We start from the raw sequence: 27,092 nt of genomic DNA, 5'->3' as shown, positions 1-27,092 counted from the left end.
GATGCAATTTGTGGTGAGTAATGTACGGCACTGTGACGTTGCAGCACCATCTCGTCAGCGGTGAGTGCCCAGGCAGCTGTGACGTGGGAGGACTGGCTGTCTATGGTGCCCAGCCTCGCAGCCTTGTCACCCACCGCCCAGGCCAAGGTCACCAAATGTGTAGGTCAGTGTTGGAATCCATCACCTCTCATCCAGACCTAGATATAGCGTTGGGCAGGATGCATACCTACGAGCCAAGAAATCTGGGAAGGCTTGTGAGACGAAACGAAAATGATAGGAAAGTAAAAAACAGGCAATGATAATGAGGTTGTTGATGATACAGAATATACATACACTCAAGTGCTTGTCCTAGCAGAAGGTATGGAGGCAAAATCACAAATGACCAAAACATACAAACTAGGATACCGAGATGTAATGTCCAGGAGAACTCGGCAAGAAGTAGGTGTTAAGAAGTCTCCAAAGACAACCTAAGTGTCCAAAACCACCCTAAGCTCAATGTCAGGCTGGGGCCGCAGAACTGACTGAATGGCCTTTCTGTAACAGCTTCGTCATCGCATAAAAGAAGGTTGAAACAGTGTCTGAAACAGGCTAGTGTATTGGAGGGGGGATGGGGGGAGTCATCACCTTCAACAGCGGTGGCCCTCCAAGCGGACGGGGGGAGGGTGTGCGAAGCGAGTCATGTGACAGGTGACTACTGTAACCCACCCTCAAGTAAATATTTTGAAATTAGACCAATATGTGGTCATATGCAGTGAGTAAAGGACACCAGAGCAATATTCAAAGGGTCAGCTGCACTGTTCCCAATATCACTCACAGTTTTTAAACTAAATATGTATGGCGTATGCCATCTTCAATTTGTCCCCTGAATCGCGAGCTCTAACGAAGTATATTGCTGAATCTTCTAGCAAATGAGATTTAAAAATTCGTTAAAAGGCTAATTTTGGGTTTCAAGTGTTTCCTTAAAACTATACCACAAAATGAAGCTAGGGTGGCTATACATAATGAAATACATTTTGGAACAACATTACAAACTAAACACCTTTCGTACCTTCTAGTCCCATGATTCTGGATGCAACCGCATCCCATCCTTAGGTGTGGAAAAAGGGTCATGACTGATGATGATGATGATGATGATATGATTATAATGATGGTATCTTACTGGACTAAGGTACTATGGTTTTTATAACTGTGCACTACATCCTTTTCACTTTAACTGGGCCTAAACCTGCCATTTCTTCAGTTCGAATGATGCGTCATAACATGCGATTAAAAACTATAATAAAGCCCTGGTCACAAAGTTATGGAATTGATGTAAAACCGTTACATTATCTTATTCTGCCACTGAGTTAAAAGAACTACACTGCAAAAGGACGAAGATTTCCACCGGGTCAAAGCGGACGAACTGTAGTCGAGTTCTTTTCATTTGACACTGATGGCCTATCAAACCATTTTTCAGCTCAGTTGATGACCACGGGTAGCCAGACTGGAGGATAAATTTGACTAATAACCAAGGTGACTCATTCCTGCCTCAAGACTAGAGCTCACCGAATTTCATGCAACCACGATATAATATTCAAGGTGTGAGAAAGGCCCAGCTACGTCAGCTGCAAACACACCTATTATAACATGGTGTTGTCTTTCCAGCGCTGGCTTACGGTACACTGGCGGTGGGTCTGGCTTTCCTGGCGGGCAACCTAGGAGGGCTGCTGCAGACGGCACACGCGTTCGTCGGGGCCGTCAGTGGACCCCTCCTGGCCGTGTTTATCATGGCGCTCTTCATGCCATTCTCAAACCCAGTGGTAATTTCACACTCAACTCATTCACTTCCAGAACATTTATTCCTGCTGTCGTCAGATAATTATAACCAATTTCAGACAGACACTATATTGGATACTTGTTAGATATACCAGTAGCCTTCATTAACCCCTCCAGTATAGGGTTAGATATACCAGTAGCCTTCATTAACCCCTCTAGTATAGTGTTAGATATACCAGTAGCCTTCATTAACCCCTCTAGTATAGGGTTAGATATACCAGTAGCCTTCATTAACCCTTTCAGTACTATAGTCTTCGTTGAATTAAATCGCCTGCTAGGAGTAAGAATAACATATAAAGTCACCGGATTAGGGGCACTTTTTATGAGCTACATCCAGTCTTCCTCTAACCCTTTCACTTTTGTTGGTGAATTTGGGTATATTAATAAAGCCAGAACCAGAAGCTGGATTAAATTATGGTTGGATGGGCGTGTAATTTACATTGTGTAATGACTATAGTTGTTGGGGGGGGGGTGTTAAGTATTTATGTTGTTAATGTGTAGTTGTTGGAGGTGTGTTACGATTCTGTTGTTACTGACTGTGTTTCTGTCGTGCTGGTGCAGGGTGTGTACATGGCGCTGCTGTTGGGGACGTCAGCACCTCTCTGTGTCAGCTTTGGGGCGTCCAGTTTGGGGCTCAAGGCTCAGCTGCTCCCTACTTCCACTGACACCTGCCCTGTCGGACTGGAAATACCCCCGCCCAAGCCTCCACCAGTGAGGTCAGTCCCAACTCTCACCTCTCTTGGGGGTGGAATCCAACAATCAGTAAAATAATAAATAAATAAATAAATCAGCAAGGAACTAATATATATCTAGTATGATGGATTAACTATCTGACAAGTAATGTAAAATTCATCTACAAACTAAAATACAGCATCCACTGTGCGAATTATTGGACGTGAGATGTAGAATCAGGATTTCAGGGGCTTGAATGATGAACGAATGAATGCATGACCTCTTTCACTAAGAATACTACTGATAGTTACCCTTCCTTTATGCTTTCTTTTTCCTTGTTTTCTGGACCCATCACCCTATCCTTAGGTACGGTAGGAAAAAGAAGTCATGATGATAATGATGATGATGATGATGATGATGATGATGATGATGACGACGATGATGATGATGATGATGATGATGAGAGGGAGGAGGAGGAGGCTATCACGTGGGTCAGAACAATAAAAAAATGGAGTGGCAAACATTCATTTCTTCATGACATACTCCCCTCCCAGACCTCTACCATTCAGGTCAGTCCCCACCTTCACATCTCTTGAGGAAGCATCCGGCTGAAGTGACCAGTTTCCTGCAGTCTACTGGGTTCACGTCCAGATGAGCCTGGGGTCACAACAACAACATACCGTAATAAGGAAAAAGTTCTGGTATAGATGGATATGGGTAGATAGGGGGATAAACAAACCGATAAATATAGACTAACAGATAGACATATTCCCTCACCACATAAGTGACCCCTTCTCAACATGTGATCCAACAGTGTACACGACTTGGACTACCCTGAGAAGCTGCTGGGCATCTCTTACAAGCACACCGTCACCCTAGGCTTCTGCGTCGCCATCGTCTCAGGCATCTTATTCAGCTTCCTCACAGGTTGGTCGGGTCTGTCACGTCTGTGTTTGGTTAATGGTGACAATACTAACACTCTCGGGCATTTATGACTCGTTGTCGTCCAAATAATCTTGTATTAACTGGAATATAATGCTGGAGTTACTTTGACCATGCGTGGGTTGTATAATGGTATTGGTATAGCATTAATAATAAGGTTCTTATGACTCATTACCAGTTAACTGTAACTGTACACCATGAACAAATAGGATCTTATGTCTCATTATCAGATGAATAAAATCATCTGGCATCAGCTGAAATGGAAATGTATGCAAGGAACCTGACCAAAGGTTCAAACCGCGACCTCCGCCTACAGTATTCCTAATCTTATAACACATTACAGATTTATTTTTTCCAAACAGTGTCTAGCACATTTTACTTTGTGTGCTTCTCTTAAAGGGTGTGTACTGGTATTAACGGGGGTGTTTTTGCATGTTGGCGGGTCTTTAGTAGCTAGATCAGTAAAGTCTACTACAACGAAATTCAAATCCTTTAAACTGTTCACTGTCCCAGCTGATTCGAACCCTCGCGCACTGAGACACAATACCACCTCTCTACCGACCATTGCCAACCCCAATGTAGGTGTTCTCTAGCAAAAGGCACTGCGTCACTTTTCGCGATCAGTTGAAACAATCTTCAGCCAAAGAAAAGAGAAAACCATTAGATGTTACACATAAGGATATATGCCTACTTCTCATACTACTGTATTTAAAATGTACTTCTTACTAAATACACACACACACACACACGTTGAGTCAGCTGGGTTTGTTTATACTACGGCAACACGCGGAAAGTGTAAGTGCATACTCTTCATTTAGTATTACAAAATGGATACATACTTCAGTAAAACAAATTTGGAAAAGAAAAGGGATAAAAGTAAAAAACAAAATGATTTCTACCAAGAACTGGTTGAAGTGGAGAATCACAATAGACTGGTTGAACGTGTACACAAACTAGAAATGGCTTTCAAAAATGAAATTGATGAAATAAAGAAGCAAATGCACTTCCAAAAGGAAGAGACAGAAAAACTGGGAAGGGAGGCCAATAAGAAAGACACAACCATCAGTGAACTAACAGTGGAATTGAATACCCTTAGGAAGAAAGTGAGTGAAATGGGAAGTACAGTAGTTAATCACGAGAGTGTTATGGAAAAGTTAAAAAATGACACAGAGACAATTAGACAAGCAAGCAGTCTTATGGACCAGAGCAGTGATATTGAGGAGAAGATAACACAGGTGAATGAAGCTGTGCAAAGCTACAAAAATGATGTAGAAACCACGTATGCTGAAATGGTGAAAGTAAAGAAAGACTTAGAAACAAGGGTGGAGGAAAAAAACATTAAAAAGGAAGTGAAAAGAATAATCCAAAACAATCCAAAGTTAGTCAGAGATTCAGTAGAAATAAATAAATCAATAGTAATCACTGGTATAGAAGAGGAAGAAATTAAAAACAAAATCACTAGAGACAAAAAGGAGATGGCAAATGTAATGAGCTTACTGAAAGAAGTATCAGAGGAAATCTGTAGTAAAGACATAGAGGAACACAAAAGGTTAGGGAAATACAAGAAAAGCAAGACAAGACCTCTAAAGGTGACTTTCCAGAGTGTAAACACTGTGGAAGAGATACTAAAAAATGCAAAGAATCTTATGGAAAAAGAGGAGTTCAAAAATGTATGGATAAAAAGATGCCTAACACAAGAGGAACTGGAATTACTGAAAGAGAAAAGGGAGGAAGCAAAAACAAAAAATGAGGGAAGATCAGAAGAGGACAAGAAGAAATTTTTTTACAAAGTAATAGGATTGCAGGTACGAAAGTGGTACACAAACAGGATGGAAGAAAAAGGAGGAAGTTAGTAGAACCATGTCATGACAAGTATATAAACAAGATGATAAAGTTGATGTACTCAAATGTGGATGGAATGGTATCTAAATTACTAGAGATGAATGATTATGTCAGAGAAAATGAACCACAAATAATATGCCAAACTGAGACAAAATTAACACCAAGGATATCCAATGACATACTAAACTTAGAGGAATACAATATATGGAGAAAAGACAGAAACTTAAAAAAAGGAGGAGGAATTATAATATTAACTAAGAAAAATCTAAAAGTCAAGGAAATAAACCTAGATATACCATCACAAGTAGAACTGATTGCAGTAGAGATTGACACATCTGAAGGTAAAGTAATTGTAGCCAATTTGTATATGCCACCCAGATCAAACACATGGGAAAGAGACGAATATGAGGACCTGGCAGAGAGTACAATTCAGAGTATAAGATCCTTGCTACATAAAATGGAAGAGAAATCGGAAAGAATTATACTAACTGGGGATTTCAATACAAATATAAATTGGAATACTCTAGATATAAATAGCCAAGAAAGCTGTTGGGACCAAAAGCTCCTGGATCTCGTACAAGAGTTTTTCTTAATGCAACATGTGAGGGAAACCACTAGAAAAAGAGGACTTGATGTACCTTCAGTGCTAGATCTAATATTTACTAGGCAAGAAAATGACACTGACAGTTTAATATATCACCCTCCACTCGGCAAAAGCGATCATGCAGTACTAAATTATAACTTCAGGATAGCATATGACATAGTAAACAGCAATGACAGTTACAAAAAGAGACTAAACTATAAAAAGGGAAATTATCAAGACCTAAAGAAGTATTTCTTAGAAGTTGACTGGGAAAATGAGCTTAGAGGACAAGATTTAAATGCTGTATATAAAAATTTTTGTGAATTTTATGAAATAGGAGTCCAGAAGTACATCCCACAGCACAAAGAAGCAGATAAGAAAATACAGAAATGGTTCAATACAGAATGTAAAAAATCAAAAGAAAGAAGAGATTTGTTGTGGAATAGATACAGAAGACACAATAGTGAAAGGGCGTATAATAATTACAAACAGGCAAGAAACGACTATACAAGAATAAGGAGGGAAGCCCAAAAACAGTTTGAGGAGGATATAATAAATAAAAGTAGTGATCAACCAAAACTGTTTTACAGCTATATCAGAAGCAAAACCAAAGTAAAAGATATAATACAGTCCATCACGGACGAGGGAATCACTTATACACAAGAGAAAGATATTTGTGAAGCACTAAATAAGAATTTCCAATTAGTTTTTACAGAAGAAAAAAATTTTGAGAGGGAATATGTGGAACACGCATGTCCACACATACTACCAGATATACAAATAGCAGAAAAAGTAATACAGGAGGAGTTAAGTAGATTAGACAGAGGAAAAGCAAGTGGTCCTGATGAAATTTCATGTTGGGTGTTACGAGAATGTGCAAAGGAGTTAAGTAAACCATTATTTTTAATTTTCAAGAAATCCTTGAGTCAAGGGAAACTACCTGATATTTGGAAAAAAGCAAATATAGTCCCCTTATTCAAGAAAGGAAATAGACAAAATCCTCTCAACTACCGACCAGTATCACTGACCAGTGTTGTAAGCAAGGTATTAGAAAAACTTATAAGAAAAGCTTGGGTAAATCATCTAGAAGAACACAGTATGATAACAGAAAGACAGTTTGGCTTCAGAAAAGGAAAATCATGTGTTACTAATCTGTTGAGCTATTATGACAGAGTAACAAACACAATACAGGAAAGGGAAGGATGGGTGGACAGTATCTATTTAGATTTCAAGAAAGCTTTTGACACAGTACCACACCAAAGACTTTTATGGAAGCTGTACCATCAAGGAGGAATTCGAGGCAAACTGTTTTGTTGGATGCAAGACTTTCTCATAAAAAGAGAAATGAGGACAGTACTAAGAGGAAACTACTCATCATGGAAAGAAGTGACTAGTGGAGTACCACAGGGTTCGGTGCTGGCACCAATCATGTTTCTAGTGTACATAAATGATATAAACAGTAACACTGGAAATGAGAGCTATCTGAATATGTTTGCAGATGATGCAAAAATACAAAGGAGAATTACCGTACTAGCACAGACTCTTGTAGGGAGCTACAAGAAGAATTAAATAAACTTCATGAATGGAGTATTATAGTACATGGCAAATGGAATTCAATGTGGACAAGTGTCATGTAATCAAGTTTGGTAAAAGTGGAAAAAGACCTGATTGGGATTATAAGTTAGAAAATAAAACCCTACACACATCAGAAAGAGAGAAAGACCTAGGTGTGATTATCAATAACAGACTATCTCCGGCTGACCACATCAGCGAGAAGGTACGGAACATGTATACACTGCTTGCAAATATGAGAATAGCATTCACATACATAAATGAAGACATGCTAAGAAGGATAATAACATCATTCATTAGACCAACCCTGGAATATGCATCAATAGTCTGGAGTCCTCATCTCAAAAAGCATATAGACAAGATTGAAAAAGTTCAAAGGGCCGCTACAAGATGGATTCCAAACTTAAGGGACCTAAGCTACGAAGAAAGACTAAATAAACTGAATCTACCAACACTACAGGAGAGAAGGAAAAGAGGTGACATGATAATGCTATATAAGTGCATATCAGGAAAGGAGAAAATAGACATAAATGATTACTTAACCTATGGGGAAGCATCAGCAAGAGGACACTGCAAAAAACTGCATAAGAAGAGAGGTGATAAAGACGTAAGGAAATTCAGTTTCCCAAACAGAGCAATTGATCAATGGAATGCACGACCGAATGAAATAGTGTGTGCCAAAACAATTCACAAATTTAAGGATATGTACGATAAATATGGTCTAAGACACGGGACAATACGAGCTTGACTCATTCCTGTAAAGATACAATTAGGTAAGAACAATTAGGTAAGAACACAAGCATTAGGAAGATGAAATGGATGACAGAATTTGGAAGAAGAAATTGTTAGGACAGCATGGAAGATGGGAGAGAAGTCTGGAGAAATGAAAGACGAGGGGGAGGATGGAGAACTGTGAAATAAAAAATAAAGACAGGGATTAAGCGAGAAAGAGGCGAGGAAAAGAAAAAAAATGTATGAATTAATCTGAATAATGGATTCCTAGCACCGGGTATCAAAGACCAGATGGCACTAATTTAAAGCAGACATATGACTAGCAATGGAACAGAAACGAGAAAGGAGACGGAGAATTGGTCTTGGCGTATATGTGGTCTTGGCGTTAAAGTGCTCTTAATATAGAAGTGGTCTTGGTGTAGATTACCTTAATAACGGTATGGTTAATAATAAAAAGCAAGGTGGGAATACTGAGAACTCATGGAGAGGAAGAAGGCTTAGAATTTTACCTATCAACTGCACAAGACGGCCACCGAGGCAGACAGTCAATGTTTGCAAAATCTGTCTTCCCCTACGACAATAACCGCAACAGTCGATCTAGGTCCCTTTTGTACTGCTAGGTAAAAGGGGTCACAAGGAAACAAAATACATCCACCAGTCTGACCGGGCCAAGCACCGAATCCAACTCAGGTTCTTCAAACTGTAAGCTGAATTTTTTTTTAACCAAAGCACCATGGGCTCCCAGCCACCCCACCCCAAAAGAATACGGTGTGGCGAATGAATACAACGGTGTTTGTACGATAGGGAGGGAAGGCAACACGGTGAGAAATGCGGGATGAAAGGACTGGAGGTGGGGTGGACGGGAGAGCAAGGGGAAAGGAAGAAGAGGGAAAGGAGTGGAGGAATCAAACGAGCAAGGAGGTGACTTTGTAGTGTGTAATGACAACTGACAGACGATAGGAATGCACACAGACAACAGACACCACAACCTTACGTAACTCAGCATGGAACTTTGATGCTCAGTGAAATATCTAACCTTCACACTGGACATATTAGATGTTGCCTTTGCCTACAGTGGTAAAAATTTGATGCTGGGAGTAAGACAAGCCCCAAGCTGAATTGCGGGCCGTTTCACAATGTCATTTAACGCTTCCCCTGCTCAGTAAGCGCACCAATACCACGCCAGAATGCTTCCCAATGATGATTAAAATAATTCGTTTCCCTGTTAATACAAAAATCCACTACTGATGGATCACCCTGTGAAGCTACGAAACGGGAAGTACGCTTCAATAAACACCAAATATGAGGACCTCCACAATGTATAGCCGAAACCAGGATAACGGAGGATAAAATAATGAGTTTTAGACACATGGTGCCTTCGGAGCTCCTCTAATGAGTGCCTACAGGAGATGGCCTGCAGCCGCTATGGAGGAAAACAGGACACAGCCTGCAGCCGCTGCGCAGGCAAACAGGAGGCGGCCTGTAGCCCCTCCCGCCTTCGTTAGGAGACGGCCGGTAGCTGCTCTGAAGGTGCCCCTAACGAGACGGTCTGTAGCTGGTCAACCCTCCTACAGGAGATGGCCTGCAGCCACTCCAGAGGGAACCAGGAGATGGCCGGTAGCTGCTCCCACCTTCGTCAGGATATGGCCTGTAGCTGCTCTGAAGGTGCCCCTGAGTCGGCCTGTAGCCGCTCCCTCCCCCAGGCCATGGCCAGTAGCCGGGCCTTAGCGACGGTCTCCGGCCACGGCCGGTAGCCGCTCCTCCGTCAGGTGCTGACTCCTGTTCACCGACCTACAACCCAGAGGGAGCCCCCAGCCTGGAGGAGTACTGGAGAGGCCCCGTGACTACCACCGGGCTCTTCTCCCTGCAGCCAGATCCTGAGAGGACTTGCCTGATGGACCCCGACGTAGGCCGACGCCACAGCCCCCTCTTGACGGCGTCTCCGAACACAGGGGACCGCAGCCCTTGGACCTCCATACTGCCCCCAGGACCCCCGGGCGGGACCTTCCTACACCCAGACACCGGAGATCTTCGTCCTCCGTCAGGAGCCTGAGCGAGACGTTCAGGCAGATATTTGGCCCCAGCCCCGAGGGACAGATTCCTGCCCCAAGCCCCCAAAGCGCGGGACCCTTCACCAGCAGCCCCGGACGAGAGAGGACGCCCCTACGCGTGATCCTGTGGCCCCTGAACACAGAGGCACCCGGCGGAACCCAGCCCCGCCAATAGTGAGGTTGTCACCTCCGCCGCCCTTGTACCTGACCGCCACGACGCCCAGACCCGAAAAGAGTGACAGTGAAAGTATCGTGTCCATGACATTGTGAAGTAAAGGCAGAACAGTGCATTAACAGTATAAAGGAAGTCGGTGAGAAACGCATTTGTGACAATATAAAAGAGTGGTGAAACAGTGAACACAGCAAGACAGTGAAATACGGGTCTATCACAGTGAACACGCTACCAAATAATAACGCCGCACCACACTAAGATCATACGCAGGCCCTAGTGTTAGTGAAATAGTACCATCAATTCCACCAATATATAAAACTTGGACTTCCTGCAATAATAGTGCATAACCTCTCTGCCCTAAGTGCTATTTTCCTTACCCGACCTTGACCAGAGTAGTATCCTGCGCGATACTAGCAACCCATATCTAGGCCTAAGAATTATAATTGCCCAGTATCTCTGTATTCGTGACATCTACCCGTTCCACTGTAGAATATTTTTGTGTCCTGCCCCTCTCTAATTTGTCTGAGCTCCGTCTAGAAGGAGAACCCAGCTACACACTAGGCGTTAAAGGAACGGGAAGCCGACCTTAAAACACTTAGCATTACAGTCACATCTACCCGTTTCGCTGTAGAATTTAGTAATACACATGTAAAGTTGTTGCCTTGAGTTTTTGTGTCCTGCCTCTCTCCTATTTGTCTAGGCTCCGGTCTAGAAAGAGAACCCTGCTACACACAAGGCATTAGAGGGACGGGAAGCCGCCCCCAAAACACCTAGCATTATAGGTACCGTACAATGCACAGCATAAAAAACACGAAATCCCGAATGCAGACTGCTTTTTTTTTTTTTTTTTTTTTAATAACTTTAGAAGTAACCAGCGTTACCGATATTCATTATATTATGTCCCAGAACTATTCTAACCAAGACTTACCTTTTAAGCCTAGTCTGAGTTGGGGGAGCAAATTTTGTAGGGGTCGTCATGTAGTGGCTTAGGTTAGGCTATCTCTCGGTAGCGGATGAATGTCATGCCATATTGGCTGGTGCAGGCGTTTGCACTCGGTCAATGTCAGGCCCTAGGTTAAGTTAGGTTAGGTTAGTTTGGGTTAGTTTAATGCAGATTAGTGTGTTTTTAATTTTGATCTTGATTTGGGGGGATAAACCCACTTCTGGAAATCTTACTTAAAATTAAAAAGGGGGATTTTCCCCCCAAAATGAAGGTCAAAACTAATTAAAACACGGTATTTTGCATTGGAAACTATAAAAATAATAATAAAAGAAAACGTTGTAACTTCTAAAAATTAACTTTTTTTTTTTTTTACCAACAAAACTAAGAAATACGCAGGCTACACACCAAGAACGATATTATGAGGTGACAATAGTGGACTCTACAATCTACCGGTATTAAACAATTAGCTAGTACAACTTATCACAACAGCCAAGTCGTTAACAAACGGTATAAAGGCATTTTACGCTATGTCGTTGTCAGTATTTGTTGCGGAAGTAGAAAGACTGATGGGATAAACCTAAATTACTACGCACTTACAAAAAATCCCTGAGCACGGACCAGTGAAAACACGAATAATAGCATACAGTCGTACTTACCACCACCGCCAAGTTACATCATATGTATTTATGCATCGTTGTTTCTCCAGCTTCCTATTGGTCCATACGCAAGCAAATATACGTCATGTACACACAATACCGTAAACAGCCTATCAACACATGGATTACATCCCCAACGTGGAACAGCAACACATGCACTACCCTGGGCGCGGAGCCGCGGAAGGCGCGTCAGCACTCCAATCAGTCGACAGACCGTAATTTTGGCGTTGGCTATTTGAGAAAGCGTTGTCAAAATGTCTGTGTGATCAGAACCTATGTATGGAGAATTCAGTTGTGTATATCGAATTAGTCAAGACGAATATGCTAAAAAAAAAAAAAAGAAAAAAAGAAAAAAAGAAAAAAAAAAAAAAAAGACTGGACCATGCCCATGGTGTCACGTCAAAATTTTCAAAATTACAACTTAATAAAAACTTCGTAGCACTACTTTCATACGTCGCCTTAATGTTATCTTTCCTTTTATTGTGGCTTTCTAGCCTCGATAAAAGGCAATTAAATACTGAAATACCACATACAGAAATAAAAGAAGAGGTACTAGGGAGCTTCCTAAATCAACAGGCCTATGTATGAGTATATAATCTATAGCCAAGGAAGTGGTGCTGCAAAATCCAAACCAACAAAAACACGGCCCTTCAACTCATTTTTGTCGCATTCTTGGTGTTAGCGATGACGGGATTAATGGACTGCGTATAGTGTTGGCGGTGGGGTAGGGATGAAATGAATTATAGTAGGATTATGGATGGTGAAAAGTGTAGTTGAAAGGCATTATCATTTCTTATCCGTTTGTTTTATTCATAATAATTTGATGGGGGTGGAGTTACAAATGGTAGAGGGTCTTCAGCCTTTTCAACTTTCCTATGACATGCAACATCTTTTTTTTACCTCATCCTCAGGGGTGCTCACTGTTAAATAGAAAGAAAGAGAACAGGGGAACATGAGAAGGAATAACTTCAGTAGGCCATTTGACCCATGCTTGACACCACCTATTAGTGTGTGACTAAATACCTTTAGATCAGAATAGAAAAGAAGGCTCTCCCCCCGCCCACCAAACCTTCCAGCGAAAACCGGCAGGTGAAACCTAAAGAGGAAAAAGAATGAACCAGTAACTAGGATTTTTTTTTTTTTATCCAATCCTATCTGTAATTTACATATCCCCCCCTGTGGCGGGGGGGACACAACCTGGCCGCACTATGGGGTGGTACTACTACTCTGCGGCCAGGTTGTGTTAGGAAGAATACTGCCACCGTATTCCCTGCGTGTCGTAAAAGGCGACTAAAAGGGGCGGGGTGAGGGGACTAGGGACCCCCTCCTCTGTTTTTTAGTTCCTAAAAAGAGACAGGCCAGAGAAAGGGATGGGGGATGGAGTTATCCCCGTACCCTGAAGATTGGGTCTATGAATGTGCGTGGATGTAGTACAATTGAGGCTAAAAGGGAGGAGATTGGGAGAATGTTTGTGAGAAGAAAGTTGGATGTGTTAGCTTTGAGTGAAACGAAGATGAAAGGGAAGGGGGAATCTATGTTTGGAAGTGTGAATGGAAGATTGTCAGGTGTTGATAGAGAAAGGGCAAGAGAAGGTGTGGCCTTGTTAGTGAGTCCGGAAGTACAGCAGTGTGTGATTGAATGGAAGGAGGTGTCATCAAGACTGATGTGGGTGAAAGCGAAATTTGAACGTGAGTTGTGGGTGTTTGTGAGTGCATATGGGCCTGGTAGTGAAAGGGATGAACAAGAGAGGGAGTCTTTCTGGAATGATGTTGATGAGTGTCTGCAGAGTTTTGGAGCGAATGTGAATGTGGTAATGATGGGAGATCTGAATGCTAGAGTGGGAAATGTAGCAGTTGAAGGCGTAGTTGGTATGCATGGTGTGCCTGGAAGAAATGAAAATGGGGAACGAATGATAGCGATGTGTGTTGAGCGAGAGATGGTGATTGGGAATACGCTGTTTGAGAAGAAAGATATTTATAAGTATACATGGGTGAGACAGGAGGGTGGAAGGGTTGTTGATAGAGCCTTGATGGACTATGTGGTTGTGTCTAGGAATGTAATAGGAAGATTGTTGGATGTGAGAGTTCTGAGAGGGGAGGGTGGAGGTATGTCTGACCACTACTTGGTGGAGGGAAAGTTAAGAGTAGGTAAGAGGTGGGTGAGAGCTAGGAGGGTTAGGTGTGGCAGGGAGGTTTTGAAAGTGAGTGAGTTGGATAAGAGAGAGAAAAAGATAGAGTATCAGGAGAAATTGAAAGATGAGTGGAACGCAGTGAAAGATAGGTATAATGGCAGCGTGGAGGAGGAATGGCAGTTGTTTAAGAGTGCTGTGGTGGGGCATGCAGAAGAGGTGTGTGGTGTGAGACGTGTGGGTGGTGGTGTAAGAAAAGGAAGTGAATGGTGGTGCGAGGAAGTAAGTATGGCCGTGGCTGAGAAGAGACGTGCATATGAAGTGTGGCTGCAGAGGAAGGATGAGATGTCATATGAAAGGTATAAGGAAAAGAGGAATAGAGCGAGAAGGTCTGTGCGTGATGCTAAAGTGGCAGCAGATGAGAGGTGGGGTAGGCAGCTGACAGAGAATTTTCAACAGAATAAGAAAATGTTTTGGAAGGAGGTGAAAAGGGTGCGAAAGGGAGAGTCTGGGAAGGAAGAACGAGTAAAAGCAGAGGATGGAAGGATGTTAATTGAGATGGATGCAGTAAGGAAAAGATGGGCAGAGTATTTTGAAAGATTGTTAAATGTAGAGGAGGAAAGGGTGGCTGAGATTGTGGCAGATAGAAGGGTGCAAGGAATAAATGTGTTGGAAGATTTGAATGATTCTTTGATCACGAAGGAGGAAGTGGAGAAGGCAGTAAAGGAGATGAAAACAGGGAAAGCTGCAGGTATGGATGGGTGTGCTGTGGAATGCCTGAAGGGTGGTGGAGTGACTATTGTTGACTGGTTAGTAAGATTATTGAATGTGTGCTTTGAGAAAGGTATGGTGCCAATTGACTGGGCAAGTGCTTGTGTGGTCCCGTTGTATAAAGGCAAGGGTGATAAGTATGAATGTACTAGCTTTAGGGGTATAAGTCTGTTGAGTGTTGTAGGTAAAGTGTATGGTAGAGTGTTAATTATGAGAGTTAGAGAGGGTACAGAGGGAGTGATTAGTGATGAGCAGTGTGGCTTCAGGAGAGGGAGGGGATGCGTTGATCAGGTGTTTGCTGTGAGACAAGTGTGTGAAAAGTATTTAGCGAAAGGCAAGGATGTGTTTTGGGCATTTATGGATTTAGAGAAAGCGTATGATAGAATTGATAGGGAGGCTTTGTGGACTGTTTTAAGATTGTATGGACTTGATGGTAGGTTGCTAAAAGGGGTGAAAAGTTTTTATGTAAATAGTAGAGCGTGTGTAAGAGTGGGAAATTCTGTGAGTGATTGGGTTCCCGTGAGAGTGGGGCTGCGACAGGGATGTGTGATGTCGCCTTGGTTGTTTAATATTTACATGGATGGTGTTGTAAGGGAGGTGAATGCAAGAGTTTTAGGTGGTCTGAGTCTGGTAAATGTTGATGGAGGAGAGTGGAATCTGAAGCAGCTGCTGTTTGCAGATGATACTGCACTGGTGACTGATTCAGAGGAGAGATTGAGACAGTTGGTAGAGGAGTTTGGAAGGGTGTGTGAAAGGAGGAAATTGAAAGTAAATGAGAATAAGAGTAAAGTGATGAAGTGTACGAGGTTGATAGATGGTAGGGGGATGAATATAGTTTTGAATGGTGAGATGCTTGAGGAGGTAGATTGTTTTAAATATTTAGGGTCACATGTTGCTGTGGATGGAAGAATAGATGCAGAAGTGAAGTTTAGAATAAATGAAGTAGGAAAGGTGCTGGGAGGAATGAAAAAAGTGTTTAAATGTCGTTCGCTTAGAATGGATGTAAAGAGAGGGCTGTATGAGGGTGTTGTGGTACCGACTGCGTTATATGGGGCTGAAACATGGAATATGGGTGTAGCAGAGAGGAAAAGTTTGAATGTAATGGAGATGAGATGTCTGAGGAGTATGTGTGGAGTGACGCGTATGGATCGAGTGCGAAATGATGAAGTGCGAAGGAGAACTGGAGTTGTTCGGGAGATGGCTGGTAGAGTTGAGCAGAGGGTGTTGCAATGGTTTGGGCATATGGAGAGAATGGATAATGAGCGATTGGTGAAAAAGATAACTAGATCTGATGTGAGAGGTGTAAGACTGAGAGGAAGACCACGAATAGGATGGATGGACAGTGTGAAGAGAGCGCTGGATGCGAGAGGGATGTCCGTTGAGCAAGGAAGAGTGGCTGTGTGTGACAGAAATAAATGGAGAGAAATTGTGAATGAATAAGTGATGACGCAGCCCTGAGGGGATATTCTCCCGCATTTGGTCTGATCAGCTAGTCAGGTCAGGTGCGGGTAAGGGGATGGGTCTGTTATGATGTGGCAGGGGTAAACCAGTTCAGCTGTCGGGCCCTGCTGTGGAAGTCACTGCTTGCATTGCGCAGTTGACCCTTGTGCGGTGTGATGCGGTGAGGATCTGTCCGTTCTCCCCTTTGGGGCTAAGATGCGAATGAATGTGTTTGAATGGATGAGTAAATGGAGAGTGAGTCGTCCTGTCTCGGCTACCTCCCTTTCCTTGGGGGAAGCAGCCTAGGTATATAGATAGATAGATAGACATATCTAACCTATGCTTTAAACTCACAATGGAAAGAGCAGCAGCTTCATTAGGTTACTTTGTAACATATTCCATTCATCCACTACTCTGTTGCCAAACCAGTTTCTACCTATCTCTTTAATAAAATGGAATTTATCTACAGTAGTTTGAAACCACTAGTTTGAGTTCTGCCCTGTTCTTATTTTTGTCTGGGTGAGCTCTGGCAAGTAGCAGATATATACCCATTTGCATGTATTTTCTAGTACCACCCATTTTTCATAACTCATGTCATTACATTATCCTAACAATAGTAACCCCTGACCTTGCATAGCGCAACCCAAAAGTATTAAGACTAATCGACATAATTTATAAACAACCAACAATAGGCTAGCATATTACTGTATAGTGTTCATCAGGAGCCTATAAACTATCTGTCCATCTATCTATAGCCTGACGCCCTAATCCCGCAAAGGGTGGCTGCAGACAAAACGCCTCCAAGTCACTCTGTCACCCACCATTTGACTCCCCTCCCCCCAACTCACCCCCCCCTCCCTCATATACCTCTCAACTCCATCCCTCCACCTCATCCTCGGTCTACCCCTCCCTCTCCCTCCCTCCACCTCACCTACATACACCCTCTTCGTCAGTCTTTCATTCTCCATTCTCTCCACATGTCCAAACCACCTCAGTGTATTTCTCCTAATCTTTTCAACCACATCCACATCTACCCCACAACGTTCCTTCACTTCTTCATTCGTCAACCTGTCCCTCCACGTCACTCCACATGCTCCTCTCAAGTAACTCATTTCCACTGCTCTCACTCTTGACTTGTTCCCCTCTTGCAATGTCCACGCCTCGCTTCCATACGTCAGGGTAGGGATCACAATACCATCATGCAGTGACTTTTTAACTTCCATACTCACCTCCCTATTTCTCATCACTGCTTTCAGTGTACCAACAACCTTTCTTCCCTGCTGTACCCTTTCACGTACTTCATCCCCCAAAGTTCCATCCTTACTCATCACACTACCCGAGTACTTGAATGCACTCACATTCTCCATATCCTCACCATCCAACCTCACTGCACACTCTGTGACTTCATTCCTCTCAAACACCATAACTTTACTTTTGTTTACATTAACTTTCAGCTTCCTCCTCCTACACACTGTCCCAAATTCATTCACCAAACCTTGCAACTCCCATTCATCTTCACTCAACAATACTGTATCATCAGCAAACAGCAACACCGGAATCTTCCAAATCTCACCCTCATTCATTAAGGCCACCCCCACATCCACTGCCCTACCTTGTACCTCCTTTACAACCCCATCCATATATATATTAAACAGCCATGGAGACATTACACACCCCTGTTTCAGTCCCACATTGAGATCAAAGAACTCACTCAGCTCACCATCCACTCGCACCGTAGCCCTAGCTCCCTCGTACATACTCTTCACAGCACTCAACAATTTCCCCTCCACTCCATATATTCTTAATACCTTCCACATACCTTGCCTATCTATTCTGTCATAAGTTTTCTCCAAGTCCATGAAGGCAGCATACACTTTCCTTCCCTTCTCTAGATACTTCTCCACTAAACATCTTAGAACAAATATCTGATCTACACACCCTTTTCCCTTCCTAAATCCCCCTTGTTCTTCTCCAACTAGCTCCTCTGTCATATGCCTAACCCTATCAATGAGTATTCTACCATATATTTTACCAGTCACACTAAGAAGGCAAATACCCCTATGGTTACCACATACTTCTCTCTCCCCTTTTCCTTTGTACAGAGGAACAATTATACCTGATTTCCAGTCCTCTGGAACCCTTCCCTCTTCCCAAGCCAATCTACACAACTTCCATATCCACTCCACAACAATCTCACCCCCATACCTAAGCATTTCACCACACACTCCATCAATTCCTGGGGCCTTTCCCAGCTTAATCTTCTTCATCGCTTCCACTACTTCCGACCTACTGATCTCTTCCTCCCTCCTCTCATCTCTTCTTCTCCCAGCCATTCTCCAACCACTTATACTCACACTGCTCTCACTCTCTACATTCAACAAATCCTCAAAGTGCTCCTTCCATCTCCTCAATTTCTCTCTCTTCTCCACCAACAATCTATTATTCCTATCTTTCACTCCCCTACTATTTCCCCTTTCACACTGCCTTACTTTCTTTACCTCCTTCCAAAACAATTTCTTACTCTCCCTCCATTTCACACTCAGATTCCTCCCAAACTCTTCATCCACTTTCTTCTTACTCTCCTTCACCAGTCTCTTAACCTCCCTTCTCCTGCTCACATATACCTCTCTCTTCTCTCTCTCATCTTCTCCCCTACCTCTACTTGCCAACCATTCACCATATGCCTTCTTCTTTTGTTCCACAGCTCGTTTCACCTCATCATTCCACCATGCTGTCCCTTGCACACCCTTGCATCTCCTCCTCACTCCACAAACCACCTCACACGCTGCGCTTATCTCTTCCGTGAATATCTTACATACTTCTTCCACCCCTTCCATCTGCTCTAGCTCATACCTTCCCAATCTTTCTTCCACTATGCTCTTATACTCTGTCCTTTTCTCACTATCTTGCAATTTCTCCACTCTTCTCACAGGAGCTGCTTCCTCCCATTTTCCCCTTTGCCTCCTCAACCACTATAAACAATAGTTATATATATATAATAATACTCAGCCAGTAAGAGAGGAACATAGCTATGATTTTTTAAATGGGGAAGCACCAAGTCTAATTATTGGGAAGGCTCTAGGGGGGTCTGAGGGCATTCACTTGGAATTCCAGGGTGGCCAAGCATATTTCAAGCATGGCCAGCACCATCCCGGCTATCCTTCTGACTATGCCACTGAACAGAATACATTACTAGAGTTGTTTTCACCATAAGTGCCATTACCATTCTCCATTAAAGTTCTGACCATAAGCAGGATTATGGTGTCAGAATTAACATTCTCAGGCTCTTCTGACTCAAATAAAATTTTTTGTCATTAGTTGGAATAAAATAGAATACTAGAGCTGTCCAGATCATGAAATTAATAATAATGTATTATCCATCCGTCCATCCATCATCCAATCCTACGTTTCCCCATGAGGAGCGTAGGAGCCCGGGGCTAGGCAGTTGGTCCTGACATTTGAGATGAGAGTGACCAGCCTCACTCATCCCTGATTTTTTTTTTTTTTAAATGTCCGACTCTGGGCATAGGCTTCACAGCCTGCTATCAAGGCCCAGCAGTCCTCCTACATACCATACACCTTTACATGTCACCACTTCGGCGTTAACACCCACCGTCCATATTGAACACATACTAGGGCTGTCTCATACAGGACTGGTGTATTGGTATTAGTGGGGGTAATTTAACGACATGTCGGCGGGTCTTCTGGTAGATCAGTAAAGCCTGATTTAATGAAATTCAAATCCTTAAACTGTTCCCTGCTCCAGCGGGGATTTGAACCTGGGTCCATTAGAACGGCAGGCCACCTCTCTACCGATTGATAAACCCCAACCAACCCTTGGATATAAACCTTCACCAGCTCAATCCGACTGGAGCACAATAATTACCTACTAAACCACCAGGTGCCAAAATTTGGTTATATGGTTACCACCCAGCATAGTAAATGGTTTCCTGGTGTGCAGGAAACCATTTGGCTTGTCACTCAGTGTAGAGTCACCCACGGGCAGAAGGAAGAGGAAAGAATGAAGGAGTGAAAGACAGGAGAGGGAGTGTAAAGTCACCCGCAGGCAGAAAGACGAGGAAAGAAAAAGGAAAGAAAGACAGAAGATGGAAGGAAAGAAGGATGGAGAAGAGGACAGGGCAGACACCCGAGAGTAGCACTACATTGAGTGAGTGGATGGTAAGTGCCCCCACCTACCACAAATAAGGTATTAACACTTCTATATTCACTCTCAACTGAAAAAATTCATCTGGCATCAGCTGGAATAGAATACTGAAGTTGATCTGACCATTGGGGTGACAGTATTAATACCCACGGTATTATGACTATCAATCTGTACTCACTCTCAGTTGAATAAAATCAACTGAATAAAAATTGAACACTGCTGTGAGAATTTTACAAGTGTAACACAGCTAGTCCTTGTTATATGAAGGGGATGTCTTCCAAAATGCTACAACATTTTCCAAACATAAGCTGCTGTATACTGAGATAAACTTGTCAAACTGGATTAATAGGTAGCAATGGAACTTATCTGGCAATTTTTCTGTAAATTACTGTGGAACTGAATGAAAAAATGCCTGTCAAAAATGGTCGCTGATAAAAACAATTTACTGTACAATGAGGACTATGTAATATAGATGACTTATAATGAGGGCTTTCATTACCATATCCCAACAGGAAGGAGTGGTGGTCGGCGAGTGAAGCGGTCACTGGTACATCCATGGGTGAGGTGGGCATTACCTGACGATGAAGATATCACTGCCAAGGTAGCACAAAACTCCCACATCAACCCCAATGTACTTGATGATGAACTGACTTCCAAGGTCCCCCGCCAATCCCAGACCAACCTCAATGTATCTGATGATGAACTGACAGCCAAGGTTGCTCACCTGTCTCACACCAAGTCCAATATCACTGAGTCCACTAAACTGTGAGATGGTTGGAGATTTCAGGATGTTCTCTTTATATGAATACTGGTGATGCTCAAAATTATCAAAACTCTCTATTCAACTGATACTGTTAATTTAGGGACACTGGCTAATCAGCTTTATTAGTATCAGTGGAACATAATGGACACTTATTCTATAAATTATTGTGGACATAAGAGCAAAAACGAACATACAAAAAAAGGCACTACATAATGACGATTTATGCAGGTGGGGGGGCTCACCATCCACTCACTCAATGTAATGCTGCTTTCAGGTGAATGCCCTTTCCTCTCTTCCTCCCTTCCTGTTTTGTCTTTCTTTCCTTTTTCATTTGTCTATGGGTGACTCTACACTGAGTGACAAGCCAAATGGTTTCCTGTACACCAGGAAACCATTTACTATGCTGGGTGGTAACCATATAACCAAATTGTCACCTGGTGGTTTAGTGGGTAATTATGGCACTCCAATCGGACTGACCCGGTGAAGGTTTTTATCCATGGGGTGGTTGGGGTTTATTGCTCATGTAATGCCACTCAGGGATGAGTGAGGCTGGTCACTCTCATCTTAAATGTCAGGACCAACTTGCCTAGCCCCGGCCTCCTACGCTCCTCGTGGGGCAATGTAGGATTGGGTGATGTATGTATGTATGTACAATACAACATTTTTTTATAAAGTACTACTTTACTATGATGACATATCAGGTACCTGACAGGTTGTACATACTGTTTAGAGCTGTATGTGTTCATGCAAAATTGTATTTTCACTGTAATCTAAATATCGTTTTCTGATGTGTCAAGAATTGTCATAACACTGATGTCAGGACCTCAAGTTATCACTGGAATTACATTTAGGATGATATACAAATTATATTAAATTGCTGTATATATTTTCCATAGTTGTAATGATAATATTATTACCGGTATACCGGTAGTTTGATTTCATGCTCATTTTGTAATATTTTGAGTTAAAATTTGAAAGCACTGTGATAGGATTTTTATATATATATTTAAAAGTATTATTTAATACAGTATATTTATACTGTAAATGTTTACTTCACTGACCTACAAATGATCTGGATGATGGTAGTCAAGTCTTTGCCTTTTATACTCTGCAAGGGGTAATATGGAACTGATTATTACTTCTACCATCATGGATTACAATTCCATCCTCATCATCAACATAGCCTTTTTTCCTCCCTATGGATCAGATGAGGTTACAATTCCAAAAACATTAATAAGGTGTTCCTTTTAATTAGCTTCAGTAAACTGTGGAGGAGACTGAGGTAATTTGATCCTTGGGGTGAGCTGAGCCATCTGCTCCAAATGCTTTATGAGAACAGTTGGCACCATCTAGTGTTTACTGATAACATAACTTTGTTATTGATGCAAGGAGCCAAGAGTTTCAGAAGGCTTGCATGCTGTTTTTTTTTTTTTTTTTTTTTTTTTTTTTTTTTTTTTGTAAAAGTAATATTTGATGGAATTGGTAGGTGAATTTCTACTATATATACTTGCTTTAAATACTTTTCATAATTCATGGGCAGCATAAAATGTTTGTACTTCTATGCTTTTACCATAACTTGCTGAAACTGATCTCCCTATGCTTTTACCTTAACTTGCTGAAGCTAATCACCATGCACCAATGTGTATACAAATCTTAAATCATTCTTATAGGTCACAATGAGGTAAGCTGAGCCAATCAAACTGGGGGAAGCTGAGCCATGGATCATTTTACCCAACAATGACACTACTTACCCACAACTGTTTACCAGCTGCCATGAATGATTTTAAAAGTACTGTATTTTTTCACTTTTTTTTTTTTCCGATATAGTGCAGGGGGTTGGATTACTGTAGTTATGTTGTACAAACGCCTTAATCCAATAAGAGGTGGCCACAAACAAACTGCTTCCATGTCACCCTGTCCCCCACCATTTCACTGTCCTGCTCCCTGCTCAAATACCTCTCCATTTCATCCCTCCATCTCATCCTTGGCCCCCCCCCTCCCTCTCTCCCCCCTCCACCTCACTCACATACACTCTCCTCATCAGCCTTTAGCTCTCCATCCTCTCCATATGGCCAAACCACCTCAGTGTATTTCTCCAACCACTTTCTATCACATCCACATCCTTACCATAATGCTCCTTCACTTCCTCATTTGTTGGTCTGTCTCTCCATGTGACTCCACATGCTCCTCTCAAGTAACTCATTTCCACTGCTCTCACTCTTGACTTCTGTCCCTCTAACAAGTTCCAAGCTTCACTTCCATAAGTTAAAGTTGGTATCACAATACTGTCATGCAGCAACTTTTTTACTTCCATGCTCACTTCTCTGTTTCTTATCACTGCTCTCAAAGAACCAGCAACCTTTTTTCCTTGTTGTACTCTTTCAAGCACTTCACCTCCAAACTTCCATCCTTACTCATCACACCATCCAAGTACTAAAATGCACACACTTTTTTCCATTTCCTCCTCATCCAACCTCACTGGACATTCAGTGACTTCATTTCTCTCGAAGACCATAACTTTACTCTTCCCTACATTCACCTTTAGAGTCTGTTTCTTACACACTCCCAAACTCATTCACCAAGCCTTGCAGTTCCCCTTCGTCTTCACTTAACAACACAGTATCATCTGCAAACAACAGTACTGGGAGTTTCCAAACACTGCCCTCTCTCAATAGGGTTGCTCCAACATCCACTGCCCTACCTTGTATCTCTTTTATAAACCCGTCCATATACAGATTGAACAACCATGAAGATATGACACATCCCTGTTTCAATCCAACCTTCAAACAGAAAAATTCACTCAGTTCACTGTCCACACACACTGCAGCCTTGGCACCCTCATATGTACTCTTCATGGCATTCAGCAACTTCCCATTTACTCCCTATATATTCTTAATTCAATGTACTTTCCACATTCTTTGTCTACCCACCCTGTCATATGCTTTCTCCAAACCCATGATGGCCACATACAACTTCTTTCCCTTCTCTTGAAACTTTTCTACTAAAGACCTAAGGATGAATAACCTAAGAATGAATATCTGATCTACACAACCTCTTCCCTTCCTAAAACCTCCCTGTTCTTCTCCAACTAATTTCTCTGTTATTTCCCTAACTCTGTCAATAAGTATCCTACCATATACTTTTTCTATTTCACTAAGAAGACATATGCCCCTATGACTACCACACACTTCTTTTTCCCCTTCTCCTTTGTATAGGGGAATAATTATACCTGACTTCCAATCCTCTGGAACTCTACCTTCCTCCCAGGCCAATCTGCACATCTTCCACATCCATTCTACTACTATCTCTCCCCCATGCTTCAGCAGTTCACCACACACTTCATCAATTCCTGAAGTTTTCCCCATTTTGACTTTCTTCATCGATTCCACTGCTTACATCCTACATCCTTACATCCACAGCAAGGATCATCTTATCCCATACATGGGGTAAGATCAGCCATTTGACCCCCCAAATATTGTTGGCATGATGCTGTAAGATATCACTGCCAGAGGTCCATGACAAGTTGTAATATGTGTTATGATATGACCCGTCTTTCTTGAAAATAAACTAAGATAAAGGACAATGAAAAGGAGAAAATTGCTCAAGTTATCCCAGTCTCCCCTGTCTCCCAAGCATCACAAAAAAGAACCTGCCATGCCATAACCCCTTTACTACTATGATATGTTAGTTTATTCTTGCTACCTCCAGATTATTTTATTCAACTCTGAAAATATGTCTTCTATTAGTGAAGGGGTTAATGAAATCTACATCTCACCCAGGCCTAAATAGAAATTCTAGAAGTAGCAAAAATAAAACAAATATAGTACATCATCTGGTTGAAGGGGTTAAAAAAAATAATAATAATAATAATCAAACAGGCACAGTAAACACAGCACTGTAACCTTTACAAAAACATGCCAACAAGCTAGTGTATGGAGCATGTACAGTACCAGTTTACATTTATTTATTTAAAGGTTTCTATAGGTCTGTCCACTTTAATTTGGTACAGATTTGTGTCCTTTTGCAGTTTATTTTCCATTGTTTCATAGCAGACTATGACAATGCTGCAGCTCTACATCCTTTCCTTAGCACTTATTCATAACCAGAGCCATATGTTTATGTTAATCTCCACGCAGCATTCAGGATGGACAAATGGGAGTTTTTGGCCCAGTTGAACTGGACAGATTTTAGGTTGCAAAGTTCCCAATACTTTACCATTCCTAAACTGTGATAGGTGTACTGAATTTACATAACATCACAGCCTGACCTGTGCTTAAAATAAATATTGCAAACCAATGTGCATTATACTGAACACTTTAGGTAACTTGTAAGTGTATTGCTATGTAACTACAAAGTTATAAATAATGACATAATTATGTTCAAAAAAACTACAACGAAGCTTCTCCACACACTAGACATTACCTGAAATAATGCTGTAGACTCAATCTTCAAAACACTATACTCGAATTAATGAGAGAGAGAGAGAGAGAGAGAGTCAAATAGGCAATAATTACAATTTGTTTCTAATCATCCATACAGATAAGTCTCATACTTAAATATGCCATGACAAAAATATACAGTTCTCTTCACGCTCAATACCTGTACAAGTATAAAGCTACAAAATTATTAACATTACATCAGGCCACCACTTAGGCAGTGATGGGTTGGTACATCACAGTTTATCATCTACTTAGAAAGCTTCTTGGACCCTTTGACAACACATAAGATTAATAAATAATAAGTGCATTATCGTCAACTCCAAACTGTCTGAAGCCCTTTCATGACAGGATACATACAAGAGGCCACTTCCACAGTCAATGATTTTTGTTATGATGCTATCCAAAGCAATAGTCACTCCTCTGTTTCTGCTTCCATTGACAACTCTGATGAAAGCACAAACGATTAACATGAGCAGTATTAAACAGTCACCATGGAATCCTTATCAAGTTCCATATCTCCACAGTGAAGCTTACCATGTTGGAGTCTCTTCTGATGAGATGCAAACTGTGGAAGCTGCCCAAGAATAACAAGACCTCAGTGTTAAGTCATTATTCCAGCATCAAAACATTAATATGGCACAGTGTTATAAGAACATTCTCATGTGACCTTCCAACTTAACATAATTACTAATACAATCATCCTGATCACAATCATCATCATCATCATCATCATTATGACTATTCCCACCTAAGAATGGGATAAGATGGGATATTTTAAAAATGTACAACTAATATAAATGTTGCACAACTGTATCTGAAAATTTTTCCAATTCCAATGTTCATAAATCAGATTGAATTACAGTAATAAATCATACCAACTAACAAGTATGACAGAATAGTTTCAATCATAGGATTAAAGTAACAAAAATACCCTGCAAAGGTAACATACATTATAATTCTGCAGTACTGACTTGAATGGCAAATGCTGGTAAGTACAGCCAGTTCTCACATATTTAAAAGTCTCATAAATTGCAATTAAACTGACAGTACTATATAGTGGGAGAAACTGGTACATCATCTAGCAATGGACCTTTAATATATTCCTTTTAAAACCAACAGATTTTATTCAGCTTAGGAGAGGTTTTTCATACTTGATATACCAAACACAGCTTACACTTAACAAGTTCCTTACCTTGTACAAGAGGACTCTCCTGAGTTAAATAAAATCATTTGTGGGAATATAGAATAAAATTATAAACATTTCATCAAACTGAAGAAATTAATTGGAAATTTTTCTGTACTTACAGTGGACAAAATAGCAAAAAAGTATATAAATATATATATATATATATATATATATATATATATATATATATATATATATATATATATATATATATATACAT

General features: G+C 41.5%; 1 protein-coding gene across 1 annotated transcript in view; it reads left to right on the top strand.

Moving 5' to 3' along the window:
• LOC145403213 (sodium-coupled monocarboxylate transporter 1-like) overlaps window positions 1-21,484 on the top strand; it is a 53,778-nt gene extending 32,294 nt beyond the window's left edge. Inside the window, exons 9-13 of the mRNA XM_080275022.1 lie at window positions 45-163; window positions 1,645-1,799; window positions 2,377-2,531; window positions 3,302-3,414; window positions 20,997-21,484. Of these exons, the coding sequence (XP_080131148.1) occupies window positions 45-163; window positions 1,645-1,799; window positions 2,377-2,531; window positions 3,302-3,414; window positions 20,997-21,253 (799 nt within the window). The 3' untranslated portion in view covers window positions 21,254-21,484. The remainder of the gene's footprint in view (window positions 1-44; window positions 164-1,644; window positions 1,800-2,376; window positions 2,532-3,301; window positions 3,415-20,996) is intronic.
• Window positions 21,485-27,092: the final 5,608 nt, after the last annotated feature.

This window comes from Coenobita brevimanus, chromosome 60 (assembly GCF_032717465.1).
Source record: "Coenobita brevimanus isolate Jiangsu-jjx chromosome 60, ASM3271746v2, whole genome shotgun sequence".
In the NCBI taxonomy this organism is placed as follows: domain Eukaryota; kingdom Metazoa; phylum Arthropoda; class Malacostraca; order Decapoda; family Coenobitidae; genus Coenobita; species Coenobita brevimanus.
The sequence above is the reverse complement of the archived record's forward strand: the minus strand, read 5'-3'. Positions and strand labels throughout refer to the sequence as shown.